Below are 22,897 nucleotides of genomic sequence, written 5' to 3'. Positions count from 1 at the left end.
TTTGGTTATCAGTTTAAACGTTAAAATTTGATTGGAAAAAAACATTGAAAAACACTTTAAAACAAGGTGACAAACCAAATAAACCATGCACTCCTATTCACAAGTTACATCTTTCTCAAAAACAAACACTTTTATGTTGTAGAATAATCAAGAATTTAGGACAACCAACAACGAGAGTAGGAAATCAATCTTTAAGTCAAGGACATCATAGTACCATTCCAAATGATATAAGTATAATTGTTTAATTTACAATCAGTTAACTCATTAGAAAAAACCTATAAATGCTAAGAACCGATAACTGATAACAAAAAAAAATCAAAATCGTTATCAAAATAACTAAACTAATAGTCCATTATGGATAAATCAATAAAAAAAATTCTCTTCGAATCATCAATTTCAATTAGATTTTCAATATAACTAGAAAAAAGGATTGTTTACTAAATAATTGTCGCCAACAAAAGATTCATGAACGTGTGGTTCGTTGGCACTTTCAGACTTTAAATACCATCTATTAATATGCCATAATTCATATTAATGATGAGTATTGCAGAGAAGGAATTTTGAGTAAGTGAATTGATCACTTGCACAGTTGTGAAAGTTGAAAATAGATTCTGCTAATTAAAAGGGACAAACAGATTCCTGTAAAAATCGTTCAATAGCTTTGAGATCATGGAAAACGAAAAAGTTAGGAGCAAAATGAATCATAATGTTAACTGGCAAACTTGTCTAGATGACAAAACTTAATACTGAATATCCCACCAAAATTTAGTATAATTTCAGCACTCAAATAGTTTAAAAGACTAATCCGGAAACAAATACGTAAAAACAATGATAAGGTAAACTTTTTAAGCCTTGTCAGCCTTAGCAGCGGTGGCGGCAGCTTGTCCACGAAGACGACCAGTCCTCCTTGCAGCAATAAGACCAACCTTTTGACCAGGTGGTGCATCACGACGGACAGTACTAGCATGACCAATATGTTGATGGTTACCACCACCATGAGGATGCTCCACGGGATTCATAGCAACACCACGAACCTTGGGCCAGCAGTTCCTCTTCACCCTGTACTTGTGGTATGCGTTACCTGCTTTGAGCATTGGTTTCTCGGTACGTCCTCCTCCAGCTACCTGACCAATCATGGCACGACACCCACTTGGAACAATCTTCTTGGATCCTGATGGAAGCTTAATCCTGTCAATAGTAAATGAATCAAATGAACGCTTCAACAAAGGAAAGTTTGAACGTAATCCCAAAAACACATTGAGGATAAGACAAAAAAAAAAGCACTGCTGTGGTTAGGGGGCAAATGCACTCTATAACCAGTTTGTCACAAGAAAAGATATATCAGGTTCATGATATTGCTAATGACCCAACCACAATATAATATTTAAGCATCAACACTATCAGAAGCTGGTTCACCCTAAAGGACACAACTTGCAGAAAATTCCCTTCCAAACAGCAAGTTTCATTCTTAAGTGGATGAGGCGATACAATCTTCCTTCAACAGTGTGTGGGCACAAACTGAAATTCAGTGTCTCTAGTAAGCGCAGATGATATACTTATAGAAAAGAAAATGCAAGACTAGACATACGTAAGTCAGTGCCAAGCTTCTACCCTACATAGGTGCTTGATCTAACAAATTTAATCAAAACTCGCACCTTCCTAAACTACCAGCTCCATCATCACAGAGAAAAATATTATACACACCATATACATTGACACATAATCGGATTGCAGCACTATAAAGACCTCTAGATAATTTTGGATGACCTTCCATGATCCTACATCCGTTGTATAACAATTCTAAGTTAACGATAACAATATAAAGCACACTTTCAGGTTCCAATAAAAGCAAGCCGGAACAACAGTCACCGAAGAATGAAAAAGAACCATTACAAATAGTTTGGATCCTAGTTGTCACATATATGTTGCATTATGATGTCTGGTTGAGTCATTATCTTTACTGTTTTATAATAATGTAATGATACAATACAACACAATAGAATTTATTTTCAAGAAGAATCAATTATATGCATAAGTAGAGATTCTAAAGCTTAAAACTAAGAAGGTGACCAGTTCTATGTTCAAATTGATACAAAAACAGAGCAACAGTAACCAAAAGCTTAACAAAAAGGATGAAAAAGAACTGATTATGCATACCTAGTGGTTCCATTATCGGGATTGTGACTGATAACAATAGCATAATCACCAGAGCACCTTGCAAAAACACCACGGTCACCAACTTTGTGCTCAACATTGCAAACGACAGCTCCTTCAGGGATAGATCTAAGTGGCAACACATTGCCAACCATGAGCGTAGCCTTCTTCCCACAGTAAACGAATTGACCAGTGTACATACCCTCCGCCGCAACGAAAAGCTCCTTCTGGTGCTTGTAACGGAATGGATGACGGAAAGTGATACGTGCTAATGGAGCACCCCTACCTGGGTCATGAATAACCTCAGTTATAACACCCTTAAGGTAACCATTACGCTCACCGAAGTCGAGTGAACGGAACCGGGCGGGGCCTTTCCGGTGGTGAGTATGGGACTTGAAGACGGACCCTGCTCCCTTACGTTGTGCTCTGATCACACGACCCATTTCGCCGCCGTCTCTCTCCTCTCTCTCGGCGGTGATGAAGGAAATGGTTATAAGAAGAATACAAATTAGGGTTTAAGGGAAGGGAAGAAAACCTAGTTTCGAATTGGGCCGGGATTCGTTTTACCAGGGTCCAGTCTTGGATTTCGGCCCACTACTGATTTTCTGTCCAGGGCAAGTCCATTTAAGAATGAGAAACTTTCACATATAACCATTTTAAAATAGCCTAATTATTCTCTATAGATATAATTTGACAATTACAGTTCGTACTACATGTTATAGGGAGGAGAGAGGCGAGCGAGAGAGGGGAGAGAGTGGGAGAGAGGTGAATTATATAGTTATATCGGTTAGATAATTGTATATCATACATATGCATTTATATAGATGGCAAGCGAGATCGGGAGAGGGAGGAGAGAGACGAATTGTATATGTAAATCTATTAAAATAAACGTATGTTATACATATGTATTATATTCTGACTAATTATACATATACAAACGTGATTAATTATACAAACTCAAAGTCAGCCCACGTAATTAACATAGAATGTTAGTCACGAGTGGTAATTATAGCAAAGTATAGCTATGAATAATAATTAAATAGTATAACTTTACTTAACCGCATAATTTTCCTTTTAAGAATGCACATATGTAATTTTAGCTACTTTAGAATCGATTTCAAATTTATTGACATTTAAGTTTTATAAGAATCGGAGTGTATGAATCTTGGTAGTTTCAAACTTAGTATAATTTTATTTGAAGTTTATTTCGACATTTCAAATTTTTAAACTCTTACTTAAATCTGGAGGAGTTATTTATCTTAAATCACTTACCCTACATCTATTTCATTTTACTTATAATACCTTACCAATTTCTTCTATCGTACTTCAATTTATTTAATCTTTAACTCTCAATTCAATATTAATCCTACATAGGTAGAATTTAAGAAGATTTATGATATAAAATCTTAAATACTGAGAATAAAAAAGAGTATTACTATATATCTTCATGATATGTGGCTAATATATATAATGTTCTTTTTTCTATGCCTCAATTCTTAAGTACATTATTTTTCTATGGCAATATTAGTTTCTTTATGTCATTTGTTACAAGTAAAAAAATTATTAAAATAAATGGTAAGCGAAAAATGCATTTTAAACAAAATGCATCACAAATGATAAAAATGATAGAATCGCGTTAGGAAAATTAGGAATTTTGCTATCACAGCTCGGCCTAAATTTGGTAATTATTTTTTTTTTTTGTTATCTTATAGCTCAAATATATATTTTAGAAATTTTGTGATTTCAATATAACATGGACTAAGATTTGCCATATAATAGTCTATATTTTATTTTTTGATATTAATAGCTCAAATATATATTTTATGAATTTCGTAATTTCAATATAATATGGACTAAGATTTTTCATATAATAGTCTATATTTTATTTTTTGATATAAATAGCTCATATATATATATTTTAAGAATCTCGTGATTTCAATATAACATGGATTAAGATTTGCCATAAAATAGTCTATATTTTATATTTTGATATTAATAGCTCAAGTATATATTTTAGGAATCTCGTGATTCAAGTATAACATGAATTAAGATTTGCCATATAATAATATATATTTTATTTTTTTGATACTAATAGCTCAAATATATATTTTAGGGATGATTTCAATATAACATGGGCTAAGATTTGCAAAATAGTAGTCTATATTTTATTTTTTGATATTAATAGCTCAAATATATATTTTATGAATTTCGTAATTTCAATATAATATGGACTAAGATTTGTCATATAATAGTCTATATTTTATTTTTTTGATATAAATAGCTCATATATATATATTTTAAGAATCTCGTGATTTCAATATAACATGGATTAAGATTTGCCATAAAATAGTCTATATTTTATATTTTGATATTAATAGCTCAAGTATATATTTTAGGAATCTGGTGATTCAAATATAACATGAATTAAGATTTGCCATATAATAATATATATTTTATTTTTTTGATACTAATAGCTCAAATATATATTTTAGGGATGATTTCAATATAACATGGACTAAGATTTGCCATATAATAGTTTATATTTTATTTTTTGATATTCATAGCTCAAGTATATATTTTAAGAATCTCGTGATTCAAATATAACATGAACTAAGATTTGCCATATAATAATCTATATTTTATTTTTTGATACTAATAGCTCAAATATATTTTGTAGGAATTTCGTGATTTCAATGTAATATGGACTAAAATTTGCCATACAATAATCTATATTCTTTATTTTTTAATATTAATAGCTCTTTTTTTTTTTCTAAATAACTTTGTGATATTCATTTATGAAATTTTTATCATTTTTAGATAAATGTAGTATTCGATTTAACGTCAATTGTTATTCTTTTAAGTTATATTTTTCTTGAATATAATTTTATTAATAAACGTGTGGCACACAGACAAAAATTCCTCCTTCTCGGTTCAGCCACATATTTTATTTCCCAAACCAACTATAAAACAAAAATTGTCATGGAACAATAGAGTATTTAATTAACTTAATTCCTCTTGTTTAAAAATTTTAGAAAAAAAAAAATAACAGGAACAAGAATATGTCTAAATCAAAATTCCACTTGTAGACAATTAATTTCATAGTTGGTGTAACAAAATTTTAATTAATCCATATTGAATACATAATTAATTGAATTAATTAATTTTCTTATGATTGCACTAGACCAACTCAAAGATTTTCTGTTGAATCTTTTTTTCTCCAAAAAAACACACACTTACACGCACAAATAACTAATACCGTAGTCGCTCGTTAAAATAATAATTAATACATATATTAATGTAAATAGAGATATATCATATAATGTAAACATATTATATATAATGAGTTTATACGTAAATTTATTATGAAAGACATTAAGTGTTGACGAGTGGTATTAAAAAGTGGAGTATAATGAGTACAACTTCATTTAAAATGAAATTTACTATAGTTGCAGTATAATATTCTGCAATTGGAGTTCATCAAAAATCCTCTCTTAATTCCACACCATTATGGATTCAATTCATTAAAGATGCCATTATTTATTTATTTAAAATAGTTGACTCGTTCTAGAGTTAATTTAAGCACATCTCAATTAGCTTATACAATATTTATTTTTATCTTCTTCGGTAATAAATATTAAATAACTCTATATAATAAAACAAAAATAGATCGAGTTTAACAAAAATAAGTTATTTAATCTTGAAACCGAGATTTTGACCAAACCAAGCCATAATATAAAGTAATTCACCAAAATAATACGTCTTTCTAAAATTTTACAAAACTAGTATAAACGTATTTCACAGTAACGTTTTAGGGTATATATATTTTTTTTTTAAAGCTGACGGTGTTAGATTGATACACGTTACTTAGACTAACGTTTTACTCCTAAAATGTTACTCACAGTAACGTTTTAGGAATAAAACGTTACTCAAAATGACGTTTTAAAAGTAAAACGTTACTTACAGTTACGTATATCAACCTAACGCTGTTAGTGTTTTAAAAACAAAATATACTCTAAAACGTTATTGTGAAATACGTTTATACTAATTTTGTAAAAAATTTAAAAAAATATTATTTTGATAAATTACTTTATATTATGACTTAGTTTGATCAACAATTCATTGAAACCACACGATTTTTCATTCCACTTCATTAGGTCATACACATAATTGAAAACTTCGAAAACGAAAAGTTCAAATCCCATCAATAGCATACATTTCATTTCATTATCCCCTCCAATGATATACGGAAAAAGGATAAATATATTTCTAAACCATTGTAAATGGTATGCAGATATTCTTTGTCATACTTTAGAAATATTAATGTCCTTGCCATCCAAAAATTAGAGCATATATGCCCTTAACTCTAACGGAAGACTAAATAGGAACACGTGGTGCAATCTTATCCATCGATCAAATGTCAGATCGGTGGATAACACTATGTCACGTATATGTTCGTTAATGTAAAGGTTATATATAGTCTAATTTTTGAACGATAGGAACACCAATATACTTAAAGTGTGAGGAAGCGTATCCACATACCATTTACGATAATTTAAAAATTTATTTATCCTTATTTCCATGATATAATAATAAAAAATTTAAAATCCAGCACATCGCTTCCTTAAAAGAACCTCACATTTTATGGTTAATTATGATGATTAACACTTAAACCAAAGAAGTAGCAACCTCGAAGCTTACTTAGATGTTAAGAGTTCAAAATATTTCATGAGGAATAATAATCGTGAAGGCAAAGACATAGGAATTCAATCGGCGGATGCCAACACTTGTCACTATCGTATCGCAACACATAAGCAAAAGTACAAAAATGAAAAATGATATAATAAAATCATCAATTTTAATTTCAAGCTTTGAATATAAATATTAGGGGATAATACTCTATTACCCCCTAGCCTATACCCAAAATCCCTACGACACACCTTATCTTTGATGAGGTCCTATTACCCCCTCCAACTTTTTTTTAAAGTAATTTACTACCCCTTGCGTGCCTACGTGGCAATAATCGTGATTTCACCCATGTAGGGCGCGTGAGTGCAGAGTGTGTGCAGAGTGAGTGCAGATTTTGACTAACAATGACCAATAAAAGTTAGCCACATGTCAAAGCAATTTGAAAAAAAATTCAAAAATTGTTTCTCTCAAAAGCAAGTTCTTCTTCCTCTTTTCAAAAAATAACCCCATGTTCATGGTTCTTCATTTTTGAAGAAGCTCCATCCATTATCATTCAAGTTAAATAGCTCCTTGATTTGAAAAGGTAAAGTAAAATTTAATATATTCTTTACATCTTTTTATGTCGATTATTAATTCTTAATTTTTTTTGACAATGTTTATAAAGTTAGGGTTATGACAAAATCCGAGTTGAATAAGTTTTGACAATGTTTAAAATTAACTCCCAAAATCCAACATCGAAAATCAAATTTCAGTTGGAAATCTAATTTCTAACCTTTGAAATCGATCCCGTCCACACATGCAAGACTTTCCCTCTTTCTACTTCATCTACTTTTTGGTAAAATTAATTTGGAAAAGACAAAACGCCAGCTTTTCAAACTTGGGAAGTGTAAAGTTACTTTATCGAAAGCTGAAAAAGTGGGTCCCGGCGTGTGTTCAACAAACACTTCAACCTTGCAGATTATTATTGCCACGTAGGCACGCAAGGGGTAATAAATTACTTAAAAAAAAGTTGAAGGGGGTAATAGGACCTAATCAAAGATAAGGTGTGTCGTAGGGATTTTGGGTATAGGCTAGGGGGGTAATTGAGTATTTTATTTATGAAAAATATTTTATTTCTCACAAATTTAAATTGAATTTATATTCAGTATGAATATCGAGTCCTGAGTATGAAAACGTGAAAAAATAGTCCTCCTATGACGCTAAGAGAAGGATGAGTGATGTTAAAATATGGTCACACAGAATTTGTCCCCTTTTCTACGTGACCAAATTTTAACATATATAAAACTACTCCAAATGTTTTGCCTGATTCTTGAAGTATACAAAAGGTTTTCTCTATATTAAGGCTGGGATTTTGCACTTCTTTTTGTATTATAAAAAACACCACTAAACCAAAGTTAAATATTTTAATTACCCCCTTATTTACACTAAAAAAGACTCTTCAACCCCCATGAAAATCATATTTTCCTTCTTCTTCATTTGCCTATCATGTTTATTGGTGAATTCTGAGTCCATTAGCCGTTCTGATTTTCCAGGGGGATTCATCTTTGGAACTGCTTCTTCAGCTTATCAGGTTTGTTATAGCCCCTTCGTAATCGAGGGGCGTATATATGTTACAGGTTCAACAGAATTCAGTAGCTTCTGATTCATGTTTTGTAGACGAGTCGAAAATGAAGCTAGTGTTTATAAGTAATATGTTCAAAACTCCATAAGCAAAAACTACCACGATTCAAAATTCATAAACTTAAAATTTTAAATCCGTCTTTGTTTCTTTTGGCCTTGTAGTTTGAAGGTGCTGTGGAGGAAGGAAACAAGGGAATTAGCATATGGGATACTTTCATCAAAAGACCAGGTAAAATCGTTTATTCACTAATCATCTCATCTAAAATCTTCAACTCGTAATCATCTCATCTAAAATCTTCGACTATTATATTCAACAAACTATTCTTTATTTGATTATATTTTCAATTGCTTAATTAGAATTTCTTGAACACCTTTTTTTTAATGAAATATCTGAACACTTACTTTTTAAATTTTGATATATCATCTTGTTTCTAATTCTGTAGGAAGAATACTGGACTTCAGCAATGCAAACACAGCGGTTGATCAATATCATCGTTTTGAGGTAAAAGTTCCAACAATTTACTTAGACCAAAAAAAGTGTTTCCTCAGTTCATTTTTATTTGTTATACTATGCTTTTCGAAAGTCAATTTATTTATATTTAAAGATAAATTAGATTGTATTAATTTAATAATTTAAATAAAAAAAATTAATTACTCAAGAACTATTCGAAAAGACGTCTATAAACAACAAATTTTTGCATATTAATATGATGAAAAAATTATGAAATATTAGTCAAAATTTTTTTATAATTTGACTATAACAAAAGAAACTATGATAATTAAAAATGGACGGAAATAGTAGTATATTAAATTTAAACTTTATTAGAAACACAAGTTGAAATGTTTAATTTGTGATTTACGTACTTTACGGATAAGTAATGTCACCTAATCATATCATTAATATGCACCGACAAGAAAATAAAATAAAAGAGTACAAATGGGACTTATCATTTTTAAAAAGATAAGAACAACCAGTTGTTTCCACATTAGAGTATTCCCTTGGTACAAAAAAATAAATAAAAAATAATAGAGGCTAAAACCTTTTTGTGAAAATAAGTTTGTCTGACAAAAAAAAAAGTATTGTTTTGTTGTTATTTAACTTACCTGTATGAGATGACTTTAGCTTTGATGATATTTTACAGAGTGACATAGACTTGATGAAGAATATAGGAATGGATGCCTATAGATTTTCAATTTCTTGGACACGAATTTTCCCTAGTAAGATTTACTCCTTTCATCATCATTTACTCGTCCTATCGAGTTTAAGTTATATACGTCATTATCATTACAAGTATCTTTACCTTTTGTAGTGGGTAATAAGTTCCATATTTTAAGGAGACTTACGTGTAGATATTATTTTAACGACCTTACATGTCACAGATGGAACAGGGATACCAAATCCAGAAGGAATTGAATACTACAACAATCTCATAGATGCCTTACTAGAAAAAGGTTCAATTGAAGTATAGAACATGTTATATGAAAATTAAATCTAAACTTTATATGAAACTAATTATATAATTATTGTAATATGATCAGGAATTCAACCTTATGTAACTTTATTTCACTGGGATCTACCACAAAAGCTTGAAGATTCTTACGAGGGATTTTTGAGCAATCGAATAATGTATGTATATATAGCTTACAGTCCTCCAGTTGAGGATTTCGTTAAGAGTGTTGACAAAAAAATTGCAGTATAATGTTCTAATTTCGATGAAAGGTGTTCAACTGATCACCCATTAGTCTATTGCATAAGTGAAGTAGACAAATTTCAAGCTGATATATGAACTCTATTTCATTGCAGAAAGGAATTTGAACGATATGCTATTACCTGTTTCGAAGCATTTGGAGATAGAGTGAAGCATTGGATCACCTTTAACGAGCCTCACGGTTTTACAATTCAAGGTTATGACTTTGGAATTCAAGCTCCAGGAAGGTGCTCTATTCTTTTGCACTTGTTCTGCAGGAAAGGAAATTCGTCTGTTGAGCCATATATCGTAGCACATAACATTCTGTTGTCTCATGCTGCTGCATATCATGCTTACCACAAAATGTTCAAGGTACCTCAGTTCAACAAAGAACTTTTTTTGATCGATTTGATGACTACTGAGTTAAAAAGAGGGACGCGAAATAGTGTATGGACATTCTGTAACTAGTATTCCAGGTAGTGGTGTAGCCATATGGACTGAAGGGTAGTCGACAATTATTCTAATGACTACTTTGTTTTGCTTCGCCACTGATTCCAGGCTAGTCAACGCGGCAAAGTTGGGATAGCATTAGATTCAAAATGGTACGAGCCACGTTCAGATTGTAAAGAGGACAGAGCTGCTGCAAGTAGAGCAATGGATTTTGGACTTGGCTGGTAATTTTTGTCATGTATTTCTTATAATGTGGATGGAGTTATGAAGAAAATTGTGTTTAACGTAACGATTTAACAAAAACAAAGTGACTCAGGTTCCTTGATCCACTACTACTTGGGAATTATCCTCTTTCAATGCAGAAGTTGGTGGCTGAAAGACTGCCCAAGATCACTCCCTATGAGGCAAAACTAATAAAGGGATCTATTGATTTCCTTGGGATCAATCACTATACAACGTTATATGCACGAAACGATAGAGCAAGGATCATGAAGTTCATGTTTCACAATGCTTACTCCGACTCTGCTGTAGTAACTACTCGTAAGATATCAAAACTAGTACTGACTATTTAAATTGGACAATATGTCGAGTTGTTATCAACTGATCATCACCTTTGTTACTTCAGCTTACAGACGCGGAGTCGCAATAGGAGAAAAGGTAAACCTGATTAGTTGTTTCATACGTCTATATTTGAGAACTGCTGATCGTTGTCCTAAAGATCATATCTTCCCCCAGGCTGCATCTGGTTGGCTACGTATCGTTCCTTGGGGCATTCGTAAGTTGATGAATCACATCAAAGATAAATATGGAAACCCGTTGGTGATGATTACTGAAAACGGTAAGAAATGTCATCCTGCATAAGCAACAAACAGAACATGAGTGCCAAAAACTTGGATTACTTGATTTCAGGTATGGATGAACCTAACAAATCACATATAGCGTTAAACGATGCTTTACAAGATGAAAGGAGAATAACTTACCACAGAGACTATCTTTCGAATCTCTCTGCTGCAATAAGGTGCTCAAACTTTAATCAATAGCTGCTTTTTATTACTATGCTTCGAGATTCTTTGCTATTCTGTTCTTACCTGGGAAAAAATCACATGAACACAGGGAAGACAACTGCAACATCAAAGGCTACTTTGTTTGGTCACTACTTGATAACTGGGAATGGAACTCAGGTTATACTGTAAGGTTTGGACTATACCATGTAGACTTCAAGAACAATCTCACAAGGACACCAAAATCCTCTGCTAAGTGGTTCAAAAGCATGCTGACAACGGAAAGATATCTGGACGCGTTATTATGAAATGTGTTTTTCATTTGATTCCAACAATGCTAGAAGCAAATGAAGATGATACTGTAGAGTTTGAACTGTGTGCAATAGCATCATTGTTTGCTGAAAAGTGCAACTTCACTCTTATATACCATAAAGAAGCTGAATGCAAAATTCAACTTTTGAGATGAGAAAGCTAAGAAACAAAAACAGAAACATTGTCTATAATGATTTTATTTTTATTTACAAGCAACTTCCACAAGTCATTGGACCAGAAACCCTCGACGAAAACCTTAGAACTGTATTCTAGAAGAAACTGTAACTCTTGGTCATGTAAGTTCGGCAAATTCAAATAGTTAAAACATTGAAGACATCATTAGTGATTGCGTTTTGAGACAACCACCATCATAACCATGACAGCCAAAGCCATGAAAGATGCTCCAAGTGTCTTCTCCACCGCGCCAAATTTAGCAGTTCCATCAGCATCAACAAAAAACTTATTGCCTCCAAAGAGATTGTTAAAGAAATCTGACAAGCTGTCCATCATATCAACCACCGTTTGTGTCACTGTTTGGGTAACATTCTGCAAAAAGCTTGTAAAAGAGTTCCCGGATTTAGACTCTTCCGCCTTAGATTCAGGAATCGCCTTCAATGGGGATGATTCAGAAAAGGAATCAGTATTAGCAACAGATTCATCTCTCTCTTGATCCGAGTCTGGGAATGATGCACCTGCAACTATGGGAATGTAGTAAGAAGTTTGATCATTATGAAAGATTAGAGGAAAATCAAGGACATACATTTCTCACTGGATCTCTGTGACTCGAGGAAATCTTGAAGGGCTGGATTTTGCAGTACTGCATTCCACACATTTGGGTCACAAGCAATTGAAGCAACAACGTTCTGGGAAGGAGAAAAATGAAGTAAACATTAGCAGACTTGGAACACTCGTAACCTCCAGACAACAAAGACGGCACTCCGCACTCCAAAGAGCTTCACGAAGTTATTATGAGTGTCTAATCTCTACTCAGATGCCAACATTATTAACACCAAGAAAATGCATAAGAAATACCTCTTTTAGATCTATAGCGCCTGAACCCATCTAAGTCACTTTATGTTCATACTTCGTACTAAAATGTGAATAAAGAAAGCCACTTTGACAGCAGAAAATTTTAAGAAAAAAGGTTAAGGAAATACCAGCATGAGAACCACAAGGGGAGGGGACTTATCTAATACTTGAACATTCTAAGAGTCAAGTTATCTTGACGTTGAGATTCTTCTGCTTCTTCAGAAATTTTAAGGAAGTATCTTCTGTATTGAACTCAACTCAAATATACTCTTCTAGATGTCAACATCTAGAGAGGAGTACCTAAAGAATAATCAAATGAGCTGCACACCCTCAAGTATGAAGAGCTCTAAATTTTCTTGACACTAGCAATTCCAAGAAAACAGATTCTGTTCGAGGAGATTTCACTAGTAGGACTAGGGGCTAGCTTAAATAGTTCCACATTTTATGTTATGAATACAATATTAGTTCAGTTTTTGTTGACTGGATCTTCTTATCTGGTCAAATTGAAAAAATTCAGAATCATTCCTCACCCTAGTAATGGCTTATACCGAAGGATTAAAAGAAAAAATTGCTATATCCAGTTTCTAAGATATGAACATACAACACTAGATAGAATATGAAAACTAAGAGACTTGTAGACAAAAATGACAAAGAAGAAAACCTGAGCAGCAGGAATTTCACTCAGAACCCTATATGCCTGCACAGCATGTTTCGGAACAGACTTTGTGACTATAGTCTCGCTGACAACACAGGCTTTGGAGACGGGCGATGAGCTTGAGCCAGATATACAAGATCCCCCATTTCCATTAGCAGATCCAGACAAATATACCCTGTAAGTTTAACAAAAAATCTAAATTCACACGAAATAGTTGTTTACATCATCTATTAGAGCAAATATACATCTATTGGAATATAACAGCAGAGTGACACTGAGAAATTCATGTGGCAACCTAAGTCCAATAGCCTTTCAAATCCCATATCATTAACCTTGTGGGGACTAAAGTTAAAGGTTAAAGGAAGTATGATGAAAAGACAAAGCATACCAATATTAAAAGAGTATAGCAACAACCGAATTGACAAGTTCATTTTCATTTTTCCCTTCATCTATTTCAGGTCCAAAACTTAAGTCTCTCTTCACTGAAACTGTAACACAGAAGAGTGCATTTGGACTCTGAAATGTCACCCAACCATAGTACTTATGAGAATGCATAGCTTATGGCGATAAGTAGAAAAGGCGGATTTTTTTTAATTCATCCAAAACACCTTAATAGCAAAAATGACTTACTTGATCTACCTTGCCTAATATTCACCATTTATGTGGCACCCTCTCCTTTTAGACCCTCCCAAAAGAATGTCACCCTTCCTTATTTAGCAACTATGTAATGGCATCATCCTCATTCATACTTGTTGAGTTCCACCTAACACTTTTTAATGAAGAAAATTCAACTAAAAGCAAGTATGAAAAGTGAACTTTATAAGGGCAATTTGCTAAATATACGTGTCTTCCCTTAATTCTTTAACTCCACGTCAGGACCAACAATGCCACATAAATTGGAACAGAGGGAATAGTATATATGTACAGCAAATGCTATCTCAAGGTGCTTCTTTGCAATCAGTTTTAAGAGTTATCCCCTTTTCAAAAGTGAAGTTTCATATTGGGATAATTCAAAGCTATATTCAAACAAGCAACATAGAATTGGACATTGCAATATTTCTCCAACATGCCCCGTTTTACTCTAAGGAGCAAAAAATTGTAACTTTATTCCATTATTGAATCAATCAACTGAGTAATCACTCAATCACTGTTAAGTTTCACGAAATGCAACAACATACCATCAAATTAGCTTTCGGACTGGGGATGTTAATGCTCTGTGGTGACTTAGAACACAAAAGACTTGCAATTTATGATTATAAAACACAAAACAAAGAAATACTACGCATAGACACTAATAACAGATAACAAATTGATAAGCAAATTTGCAAGCAGAGTAAATAGCAGGAGAAATGAATTATACAGAGCATCTTTGAGATCAGAAGTAGCCTCTGTAGCTTCCTGGAGAGAAGGAGCTCCACCAAATACGAGTCGAGGCAGCGGTTCACCAGGATTAACCATCATTTCCTCCTCTCCGCCGGCCATCTCCCAGTCATCAAAATCAGAAACCATCTTAGGCACATGCGACACATCCGATGATCCACCGTGAGAAGCCGTAACCATACCAGACTTCACATCTTCCGATGTTGACGATAAACCTGAGATCGCCACCGGACGAGCGACGTTGCGTGCGGCTGCATAGACTGGATGCTCCGCCGTCACCGAGCGGAATCCGCTGTTCACAGCGGCGGCTCCGGCGACCTTCGCCGCTGCTCTAAATGCTCCACCGCCACCCATAATTTTCGTAATTATCTATTCGAATTCGACGAATGAGGCAACCCTTCAGGAACGAAGAGATCGATTGCGTATAAGTTTTGGGGTAAAATAGGACTCTCACGATGGGACACGTGGCGACTAAGTGTTGCTTGCTTAGTTAGCAAGATATTTTTAGGATAATTTTGATTATTAAATTAGAGAATTATTTTATTTGAATTAATGAAGCCGAAAAGTGAATTGGATTCAACGAGTAGAAGATTATGTGAGCTATAAGTGTGATTAGAAATGACTTATATTCCTAAAAAGCTAATTTGTGTGTTTAATTAAGCGCATCTTGACTGATTTTCTCCTCTAAATTTTCCAAAAATTATGATAAAGGGCCTATTGGGCTTTACTATGTGCCCCATCGAGAACCAACATTTAAGTTATAGCAAATTTATAGAAAACTTTCAAATTTAGCTACATGAGAACAAACTGCCAGCGAAATTATAAAAATCATGTTATAAGTTTTAAAATATTTGATATTTTTGGGATCGACAAGGCTAAACTTTAAATATGTATATATGGCCGAATATATTTTTTAAAAAAGAATTGAAATCCTAATTTGCAGCCAAATTTTTTTAACTTTGACAATAATTTTCACTATAATAAAAACGTAAGTTTATAGTATTATCTTTAGAAAGATAGTAATAATAATCTACAAAGTTAAGCATTTTTTTTGTCAAAGCATGCAAAAGCTATTGCTTAAATCAAAATGCAACACAAAACGACTATCAAAATGTAAGTTCTAAAAAATAAAATCATGATAAGAGATTGATCTTATAAAACATCTTAATTTTTATTTTATTTTCAAATTAAGTGTAATTGTTATAATCAAGTAAAAAATTATCATGTTATCTATAAATTCTCCTACTTTCTACTTAGATTAAGTCTACTACACCCATCGATAAATTTCGACTATTTTACGTATCTTCAATTGGTTTTTGAAACTAAATCAAGTGATATATTCTTTGTTTTATTGTGAGATTTGAGTTAGGTGCACCTCATTTCTTATTCATCAAATATTCGGCCTTCACCATAGTTAGTGATGGAACTAGTTATATTTTTAGCTGATATTGGCATTAATCCCAATGTCTAAATTTAATTTTTAGGCTAAAGTAGACCACAAGTCCATTTTATATTAACCTAAGTTACACCAAAAAAGTATATTCATTCTCTTAAAAAGATTATGTACTAATCACTAACTTCCATTAATTTATTCTAATCAATATTGACATTCTGGTTGTTTCCAATTGATTTCTTTATTAAATTCTAAATTCTACTTAAAAGGTTATTTGCCTTTTTCTTGTGATGATGGGCTTTTCAATCATACAATTGGGATCCAGTAAGACCAGCCTTAAGGGCCCACTTATAATAAGTCCAGCAGAAAATCCATAAAATTGGGCCCACATGGGCCCGTTGTACAACCTTCTCCTTTTTGAATGGGCCCATCTTACGCACGTTACGAAAAAGCATCCTATGAAATTTGCAGGCCATGAAAAAAAATAAAACACAAATAGTCAATTTCCGATTTCTATAATTGAAAAATAATCTATATTTTGAAATTTTACTTATGAAACTTTATAACTCGATACATTATATTGAATGTTTTATTTATGAAATTTTACGTATGAATGTTAACCCATTACATTATATAAGGTATACTTTTGTGGTGTTTTATTTCTCGACCTCCAATGCAGGGTGAGAAGTACGCATTAGAACTCTTTATGATATATTGTAAAAAGATCTTATATATTATGATATGATATCTTAAAAACGTAAAAATGAAGATTTTTAGAGAGTTGAGAAACTATTTTTCGATCGAAAAAGAGAAGTAAATAAATAACAAATTTATAAAACTATATCCAAAAATAGGAAAAAAGATATTTTGATAAACCCAAAATCTTTACAGCCGCATCCCCAAATCTCATTTAGAGTCTAAAATAAACCTATAATCAAGCCATGGTAATTTGTACTTAAACCCCCCACCCACCCACCCACAAAATCCATAATTATTATGGATATTTAATAATTTTCCAAAATGGACATTTCTTTATTATTGATCTTCAAATCCCTTCTCCTTCCTACCATTCTTCTTCAAAACACCTGCATTTTCCATTAAAAAAAAATCAATTCTTAAAAATTTAAACAATTAAATATAATTTCTTTATTCAAATAAAAATAATGAAAACTACTTGACACTCACTAGTACTAATTTCAGGAAAAAAAAAAGTTAAATCATTTCATTTTCAGAAACACAATTCAGAAAATCACATGGAAAACTAGTAGTTTACAATTCAACTTAAAAATGACATTTGTCCCCTGGATATTAGTGAAATTGACAAATTCATTTTTCATTTTTAACGAGAAGATCTCGAGATTAAACTTAGCATTACTATGGAGCAATTTAGCTCATAAATTCAATTTTAAGTCAGATCTCGTGAAACACCAAATATACAAATTAATGAGTTTTGAATACGAAAAAAAAAACAGAGGAATGAAATTACCATCTGGTTTGCAATTAGGAGGATCTTCAAAAAGTGAAAGAGAGAGTTGTTTATGAGCCAAACCAATATCGAAAAGTATAAGACCAGATGAAGGATTATCAACCACAATTCCTTTAACAGGTAACCAAACAAAAAGCTCTTGTTGAGAAAATCCTTCAACAGCACCAAGTGAACCATAAGTGAGATTTGCTCTTACAACACTATCATATAAAGCCATAGTATCAAATTTAGCCAAACAAGGCCCATCTAAAAAAACTTGAAGAAAACCAGAATCTGATAAATTGTAAGATTTCACTTCTTTAGGAAGAAGTCCAGCTGGTAATCCTTTTGATTTTAGTAGATCGTGAATAGACATGGAAGAAGTAGCAAATTTACACTGTAAAAAACAGAGGAGGAATAAGAAAAGCAAATGTGAAAATTGTGTGAAATTGTTTTGAAGAAAAGGCATGATGAATGATGAAAGAGAGAGATTAGAGAGAGAGAGTGATTTTTTTTGTTTGTGGGTTTTGTGTTTTTGCCTTTTTGATGGTTTAAGGAAAAAATTTGAGGAGGGAGATTTGGGAGAATAGAAAGATTATTTAGGGCAAAAGAGGATTTTAAGGCTGATTTTACTATGTTGCCTTTGAAGATAATAATCTACAATTGAATTGATTAGGTAAAAATAAAAAAATAAAAAATTTTGCTTCCTTAATTATTTGAGATACCTTTCGTTTATGGGGTTGATATGATTTGAATTATTATATTGGAAATTTTAAATATTTTAATATTTGGTATGTGTTTAAATTTTCTTGGTATTTTGATATAATATTTGGTTTTGTTTTATTATAAAAATGTTGAAGTATTTAATATTCTTAGAAACTAGTATTAGTATAAACACAATTATTGAAATATTTAAATTTTGATATTTTGTCCACTTTGGTTTAAATATTATTATATGTTTAAGATGTTAGTATATGATTATATGTAAGTTGAAGTTAAGTAATTTTGTTATTAAATTATTATTACACAAAATATTATAATCGAACTTAAATTTATCGTATAGTACCAAATGAATTTTAATATGATAATATTAGAGCGTTTTTAAAAATCGAAATTATCAAACTAAACTTTCCAATTCCGACATAACATATCTAATTCCTAATTAATTGAATATTTTTCTTCTTTTCTTTGCGTAGGAAATATGCTATATCTAAAATATTTTAGAATTACTATATTATATCGAATGTGAAATTAATAATACAAGCTTAATAGTACAATATCAATAAATAAATGATAAAACAATAATAATCGTGATAAATGTATAAATATTTACAGAGGAATGATTTTTCAAAAAATACACATTCTCATTAATTAAAAATTACATTTTTAATTATAAGCTGGACATCTCAAAAACTAAAAAATCTGAATTTAAAATTTTAATAATTGAGATATCAAAAATAATACTAGAAGAAAAAAAAAAGTTGAGTTGATTGATTTTATTTGCCTTTGCATTGGGCCTTAACGACTTTCAAAGTTTCAATTATTTTCTCCTTATAATAAGGTCCTGGGGTCACTATGAATTATTATTCTACGTCACGCTGGCTATTATATATACTTTGTCTGCCTTTAATTTTTTTTAGTTATTTTTCATTTTGAAATATAATTATTTGTATTAATATTTGATTCATTCACATTTATATACTGCGTACATTATTTATATGTAATTTGAGCATTTTTTTCTCTTTTTATTCTTAAAAAAAAGATTAATTAAAGATTAATAAATTTTAATCATTTCATCACCGTCGTTATCAACTGCTTTTGAAATATTTGATATCATTATCCTGTCAATAATTTACAAGGAAACTTCCACTTTCACACTCTATGAATATATTCCAACATCATAATTTTTAAAAATTACTCCATATTAACTTATTTTATACAGTAACTCTTTTTCTAAGTAAACATCATTTAGTTTTATGTATTAGTACTAGGTTTCATTATTCAACGTGGTCTCAAATAATGATCATAATTTGATCTATTACCAGTGACAATTTATTTTCTATTTCCTAAAAGAATTCAAGTTCCATACATCAACTAGATAAAATATATATAACGATTAAATTAACTAGAATATAAAAAATATTAATTGATAATATGACCATTGAAAAAGTAACCAATCTCCCATTAAAAATTAACCATAATATATGAAATTACAATATCAATACTTATATATAACTTAAATCATTTTTAAAATTGGTTATGTTGATGTGATTATACTCCTCATACAATCATACGTAATGAATATGTAAATGATAAAACGTGACAATGAAATTTTGAGATTTTATTTCTCATATTCATTAGCCATAACAATGGATTTTCGATTTTTTTTCTATACATACATACTAATACTCATATTTATTAAAAAGAGGAGTATTTTTTCATTTAACAAACATAGCAGTATCTTTCCAATAATTTTTAGTGAAAGTCTTTCTCATTAGATCAATTAAGATTGTGTTGAAGTCGTAAGAATTACTCTATTTTTAATCAGATGTCTCGAATTTGAATCTTTTAGTTACGAAGTCCTTTCTCATTAAACCCCAAGAAGTTGTTAATGTAATAACTTTTTTTTTAGCTTATGACTTCAATGTATATAACCTATTGAACTATATGACCTATTAATACATTGGATGCTATTAAATAGAGAAATAATTAATTCATATCTAAAACGTTTTTCTTTATTAATGTACCTTCTCATTTTTCATAGTCAAAGTTAAAAGTGGTAATGTCATTTTTTTCTTTGTCCTATTAAAGTGGTAATTATTAATATTGCGGTACATTAAAAATTATTAAATTAGGTGAAGCAATTTTATGGAGTTTTTAATATATTATTAAATTTTGAAACGTAGAGTTGTAAAAATATTAAAATTTTGAAATCTGTTGGCATTTTCTTCTGTCTTGTTCTTGGGAGGAATGTTTCTGTTGTTTCATCGATCATTGGCTTGACTTTAATTTTATTTTTTTTACTTTTTCTTATAATCGTACAATATCTAGAATTTTTTAATCAAGGATAATTCTTTTGGTTAGTTGTTGAGCAATATAATATATCCTTTCTGGCTAGTGTTGACTATTTTTGATAAAAGAAAAACTTTATGAAAGAACAAAAAATGACATTTCAAATTGACGGCAAATTTTTTTTTTTTTTTGGCAAGGTTGTAGAGGGATAGATGAGTACCTTCGCCCTTCGATTAGAAGTCTCGAATTCGAGTAATCTGAATAAAAATTTCAAATTTAATAAATATTTTATTTTTTTAATTGAAAGTCTTAAATTTGAATAACGTGAATGAAAATTTAAAATTTAATGAATAATATTTATTCTTCAATCATAATCTTAAATTCGAGCGATATAAATAAAATATATTTCTTAATTTAATTTTATTTGTAATAAGCTATGCATGAGATAAATCTAGATTAATTGGTTCTAGAGAGAGATGATCTCATACAAGCAAGGTAGGGCAATACTTGATATTTACATTTTTATTAAGAAGTTATATTGTTTAAATAGGTTATTTTTTTTAAAAAAAAAACATATGTCACTAAAAAAGTAGAGATTTTCTCATAGCCAATCAATAAAAGTTCATTGATTTTTTTTATATTTTTTATTTGAAAAATCAATGGTATATTTATATTGTAAATACTATGATTATAGTTATTATTAGTAGAAAAATTCTGAATCTGAAACTACTATCGGAAATGGTATCCAACCCATTGGGAAAAGGGATCGGCAAACCAAGGGAGTCAGCACAAAAACAAAAACACAACAAACCCTTGGGATTTTCAGAGATTTGAAATTTGTCGTAGAAAGAGATTTGGAAAATGACGCACCCATTTAAATCTATCATAAAATACCGTGTGAAAATATACTATGGACTCGTAGCATGAAAAAAATGTCATTAACAGCATTATTAATACTTTAAAGTAAAACAAATCTTTGATAATGAGTTAATGACATCAAATGAATTGTAAATTAATTAAACTTCGAATATATTAGGTACACACAAAATTAAATCAAAATTACTGAATTTTTGAGAATCTATATATGTTTGAACAAACATGTAGCTCTACGCGAGTCATGATATATATATATATATATATATATTACTCCCTCCATTTCATATTATTTGGCCTTTATATAAAAAAAATATATTTCATTTTATTTTTCCAACTAAAATATCATGAAAGTTTTATTGTAGTTTTTCCTTTGATTTCTACCATTTATATTAAATTATTAATCAAATTTAGAGTTTCAAAACATCATTAATAAAGTTTGTTTAGTTATACTCCTATTTTTAATTTTTTTTAAAGAGTTATGCTAAATCAACATTGATCCAACAATACTCATTTCGTCACATATTAGTTGATCATCTTATTAGAAATAGTTACCCATATTAGTTGTCCAACTTATTAACACAAGAAATCATTAATTGAATTTTTTTCTATGTCACCCTTGCAATCAATTGTTTTTAAAAGTGTTCATATTATATTTGTTTTTGTAAAACTTAAAAAAAAAAATTAAGGGGTGAATTAGTAAAATTGTCTTCTTAGTTATGATTTATAATATGCGTATAAAATAATAAAAAAATGATTAGCTAATATGGGAGGAGCCGAGTACCCAATAAGAGAAATTAATACACTACAAAAAAAATATTTTTTTGCCAATTAATTAACGGCAATAGCTCAATAGCGACAATTAGCGATATTACATCTAATGTCACTTAGTTAATACCAATACAAACTTAAACACTCTTTATTAATTCATTAATTCATCTATTTGTTACGGTTAAAAGTGATAACTCATTGAAATAAGGGGGAAACACTATTATCAAAGAAGACTTTTACGACTTTTTTCTATTGCAACTTATGGCAACTAAAAAAATAAAAGAGGAAAATTACAAAAGGACGAAACGAAGCTAAGTGAACGAATATTTTTTTTGAAATGATTGAGATTTTTTTACTGCTATATATGATCTTGGGTGATTAAAATGAAAAAACGTAATGTTTGGACTG

At 30.7% G+C, this 22,897-nt stretch overlaps 4 protein-coding genes across 6 annotated transcripts; 1 reads left to right on the top strand and 3 right to left on the bottom strand.

Moving 5' to 3' along the window:
* Positions 1-685: 685 nt before the first annotated feature.
* Positions 686-2,658, bottom strand: LOC107026236 (60S ribosomal protein L8-like). The gene is made up of 2 exons (XM_015227135.2): positions 2,158-2,658; positions 686-1,188 (listed from the first exon to the last, which is right to left on the bottom strand). Exons 1-2 carry the CDS (start codon positions 2,595-2,597, stop codon positions 846-848), a joined length of 783 nt encoding a protein of 260 aa, XP_015082621.1. The 5' UTR covers positions 2,598-2,658; the 3' UTR covers positions 686-845.
* Positions 2,659-8,104: 5,446 nt separating this feature from the next.
* LOC107025946 (putative beta-glucosidase 41) lies at positions 8,105-12,136 on the top strand. 2 transcript variants are annotated; one of them, XM_015226750.2, is made up of 13 exons: positions 8,152-8,410; positions 8,623-8,689; positions 8,904-8,962; positions 9,603-9,678; positions 9,841-9,912; positions 10,000-10,087; positions 10,265-10,520; positions 10,707-10,822; positions 10,915-11,138; positions 11,224-11,255; positions 11,334-11,436; positions 11,508-11,616; positions 11,712-12,004. In XM_015226750.2, exons 1-13 carry the CDS (start codon positions 8,288-8,290, stop codon positions 11,905-11,907), a joined length of 1,521 nt encoding a protein of 506 aa, XP_015082236.1. In that variant the 5' UTR covers positions 8,152-8,287; the 3' UTR covers positions 11,908-12,004. The 2 variants fall into 2 exon arrangements, with proteins under 2 accessions (XP_027773986.1, XP_015082236.1); XM_027918185.1 differs by having other exon boundaries at positions 8,105-8,410; positions 11,224-11,436; positions 11,712-12,136.
* LOC107025947 lies at positions 11,994-15,446 on the bottom strand. 2 transcript variants are annotated; one of them, XM_015226752.1, is made up of 4 exons: positions 14,956-15,446; positions 13,602-13,770; positions 12,672-12,774; positions 11,994-12,609 (listed from the first exon to the last, which is right to left on the bottom strand). In XM_015226752.1, exons 1-4 carry the CDS (start codon positions 15,327-15,329, stop codon positions 12,251-12,253), a joined length of 1,005 nt encoding a protein of 334 aa, XP_015082238.1. In that variant the 5' UTR covers positions 15,330-15,446; the 3' UTR covers positions 11,994-12,250. The 2 variants fall into 2 exon arrangements, with proteins under 2 accessions (XP_015082238.1, XP_015082239.1); XM_015226753.1 differs by having other exon boundaries at positions 11,994-12,603.
* A 1,769-nt stretch (positions 15,447-17,215) lies between these two features.
* On the bottom strand, positions 17,216-18,420 carry LOC107025945. The gene is made up of 2 exons (XM_015226749.2): positions 17,855-18,420; positions 17,216-17,453 (listed from the first exon to the last, which is right to left on the bottom strand). The coding sequence occupies exons 1-2, from the start codon at positions 18,300-18,302 to the stop codon at positions 17,404-17,406; spliced, it is 498 nt and encodes a 165-aa protein (XP_015082235.1). The 5' UTR covers positions 18,303-18,420; the 3' UTR covers positions 17,216-17,403.
* Positions 18,421-22,897: the final 4,477 nt, after the last annotated feature.

The sequence above is a fragment of the Solanum pennellii genome, chromosome 7 (assembly GCF_001406875.1).
Source record: "Solanum pennellii chromosome 7, SPENNV200".
NCBI classification, from domain to species: Eukaryota; Viridiplantae; Streptophyta; class Magnoliopsida; order Solanales; family Solanaceae; genus Solanum; species Solanum pennellii.
The sequence above is the reverse complement of the archived record's forward strand: the minus strand, read 5'-3'. Positions and strand labels throughout refer to the sequence as shown.

Excerpts from the sequence above, each read along its gene's own strand:
- LOC107026236 (XM_015227135.2), bottom strand. The coding sequence starts at position 2,597 with ATGGGTCGTGTGATCAGAGCACAACGTAAGGGAGCAGGGTCCGTCTTC. Across the intron at positions 1,189-2,157 it reads CCCGATAATGGAACCACTAG|GATTAAGCTTCCATCAGGAT; the intron begins GTATGCATAATC and ends TACTATTGACAG.
- LOC107025946 (XM_027918185.1), top strand. The coding sequence starts at position 8,288 with ATGAAAATCATATTTTCCTTCTTCTTCATTTGCCTATCATGTTTATTG. Across the intron at positions 10,088-10,264 it reads TTTTTGAGCAATCGAATAAT|AAAGGAATTTGAACGATATG; the intron begins GTATGTATATAT and ends ATTTCATTGCAG. Across the intron at positions 10,521-10,706 it reads CTTACCACAAAATGTTCAAG|GCTAGTCAACGCGGCAAAGT; the intron begins GTACCTCAGTTC and ends CACTGATTCCAG.
- LOC107025945 (XM_015226749.2), bottom strand. The coding sequence starts at position 18,302 with ATGCCTTTTCTTCAAAACAATTTCACACAATTTTCACATTTGCTTTTC. Across the intron at positions 17,454-17,854 it reads TCCTAATTGCAAACCAGATG|GTGTTTTGAAGAAGAATGGT; the intron begins GTAATTTCATTC and ends TGGAAAATGCAG.
- LOC107025947 (XM_015226752.1), bottom strand. The coding sequence starts at position 15,329 with ATGGGTGGCGGTGGAGCATTTAGAGCAGCGGCGAAGGTCGCCGGAGCC. Across the intron at positions 13,771-14,955 it reads TCTGATCTCAAAGATGCTCT|GGTATATTTGTCTGGATCTG; the intron begins GTATAATTCATT and ends TTAAACTTACAG. Across the intron at positions 12,610-12,671 it reads ACAGAGATCCAGTGAGAAAT|TTGCAGGTGCATCATTCCCA; the intron begins GTATGTCCTTGA and ends ACATTCCCATAG.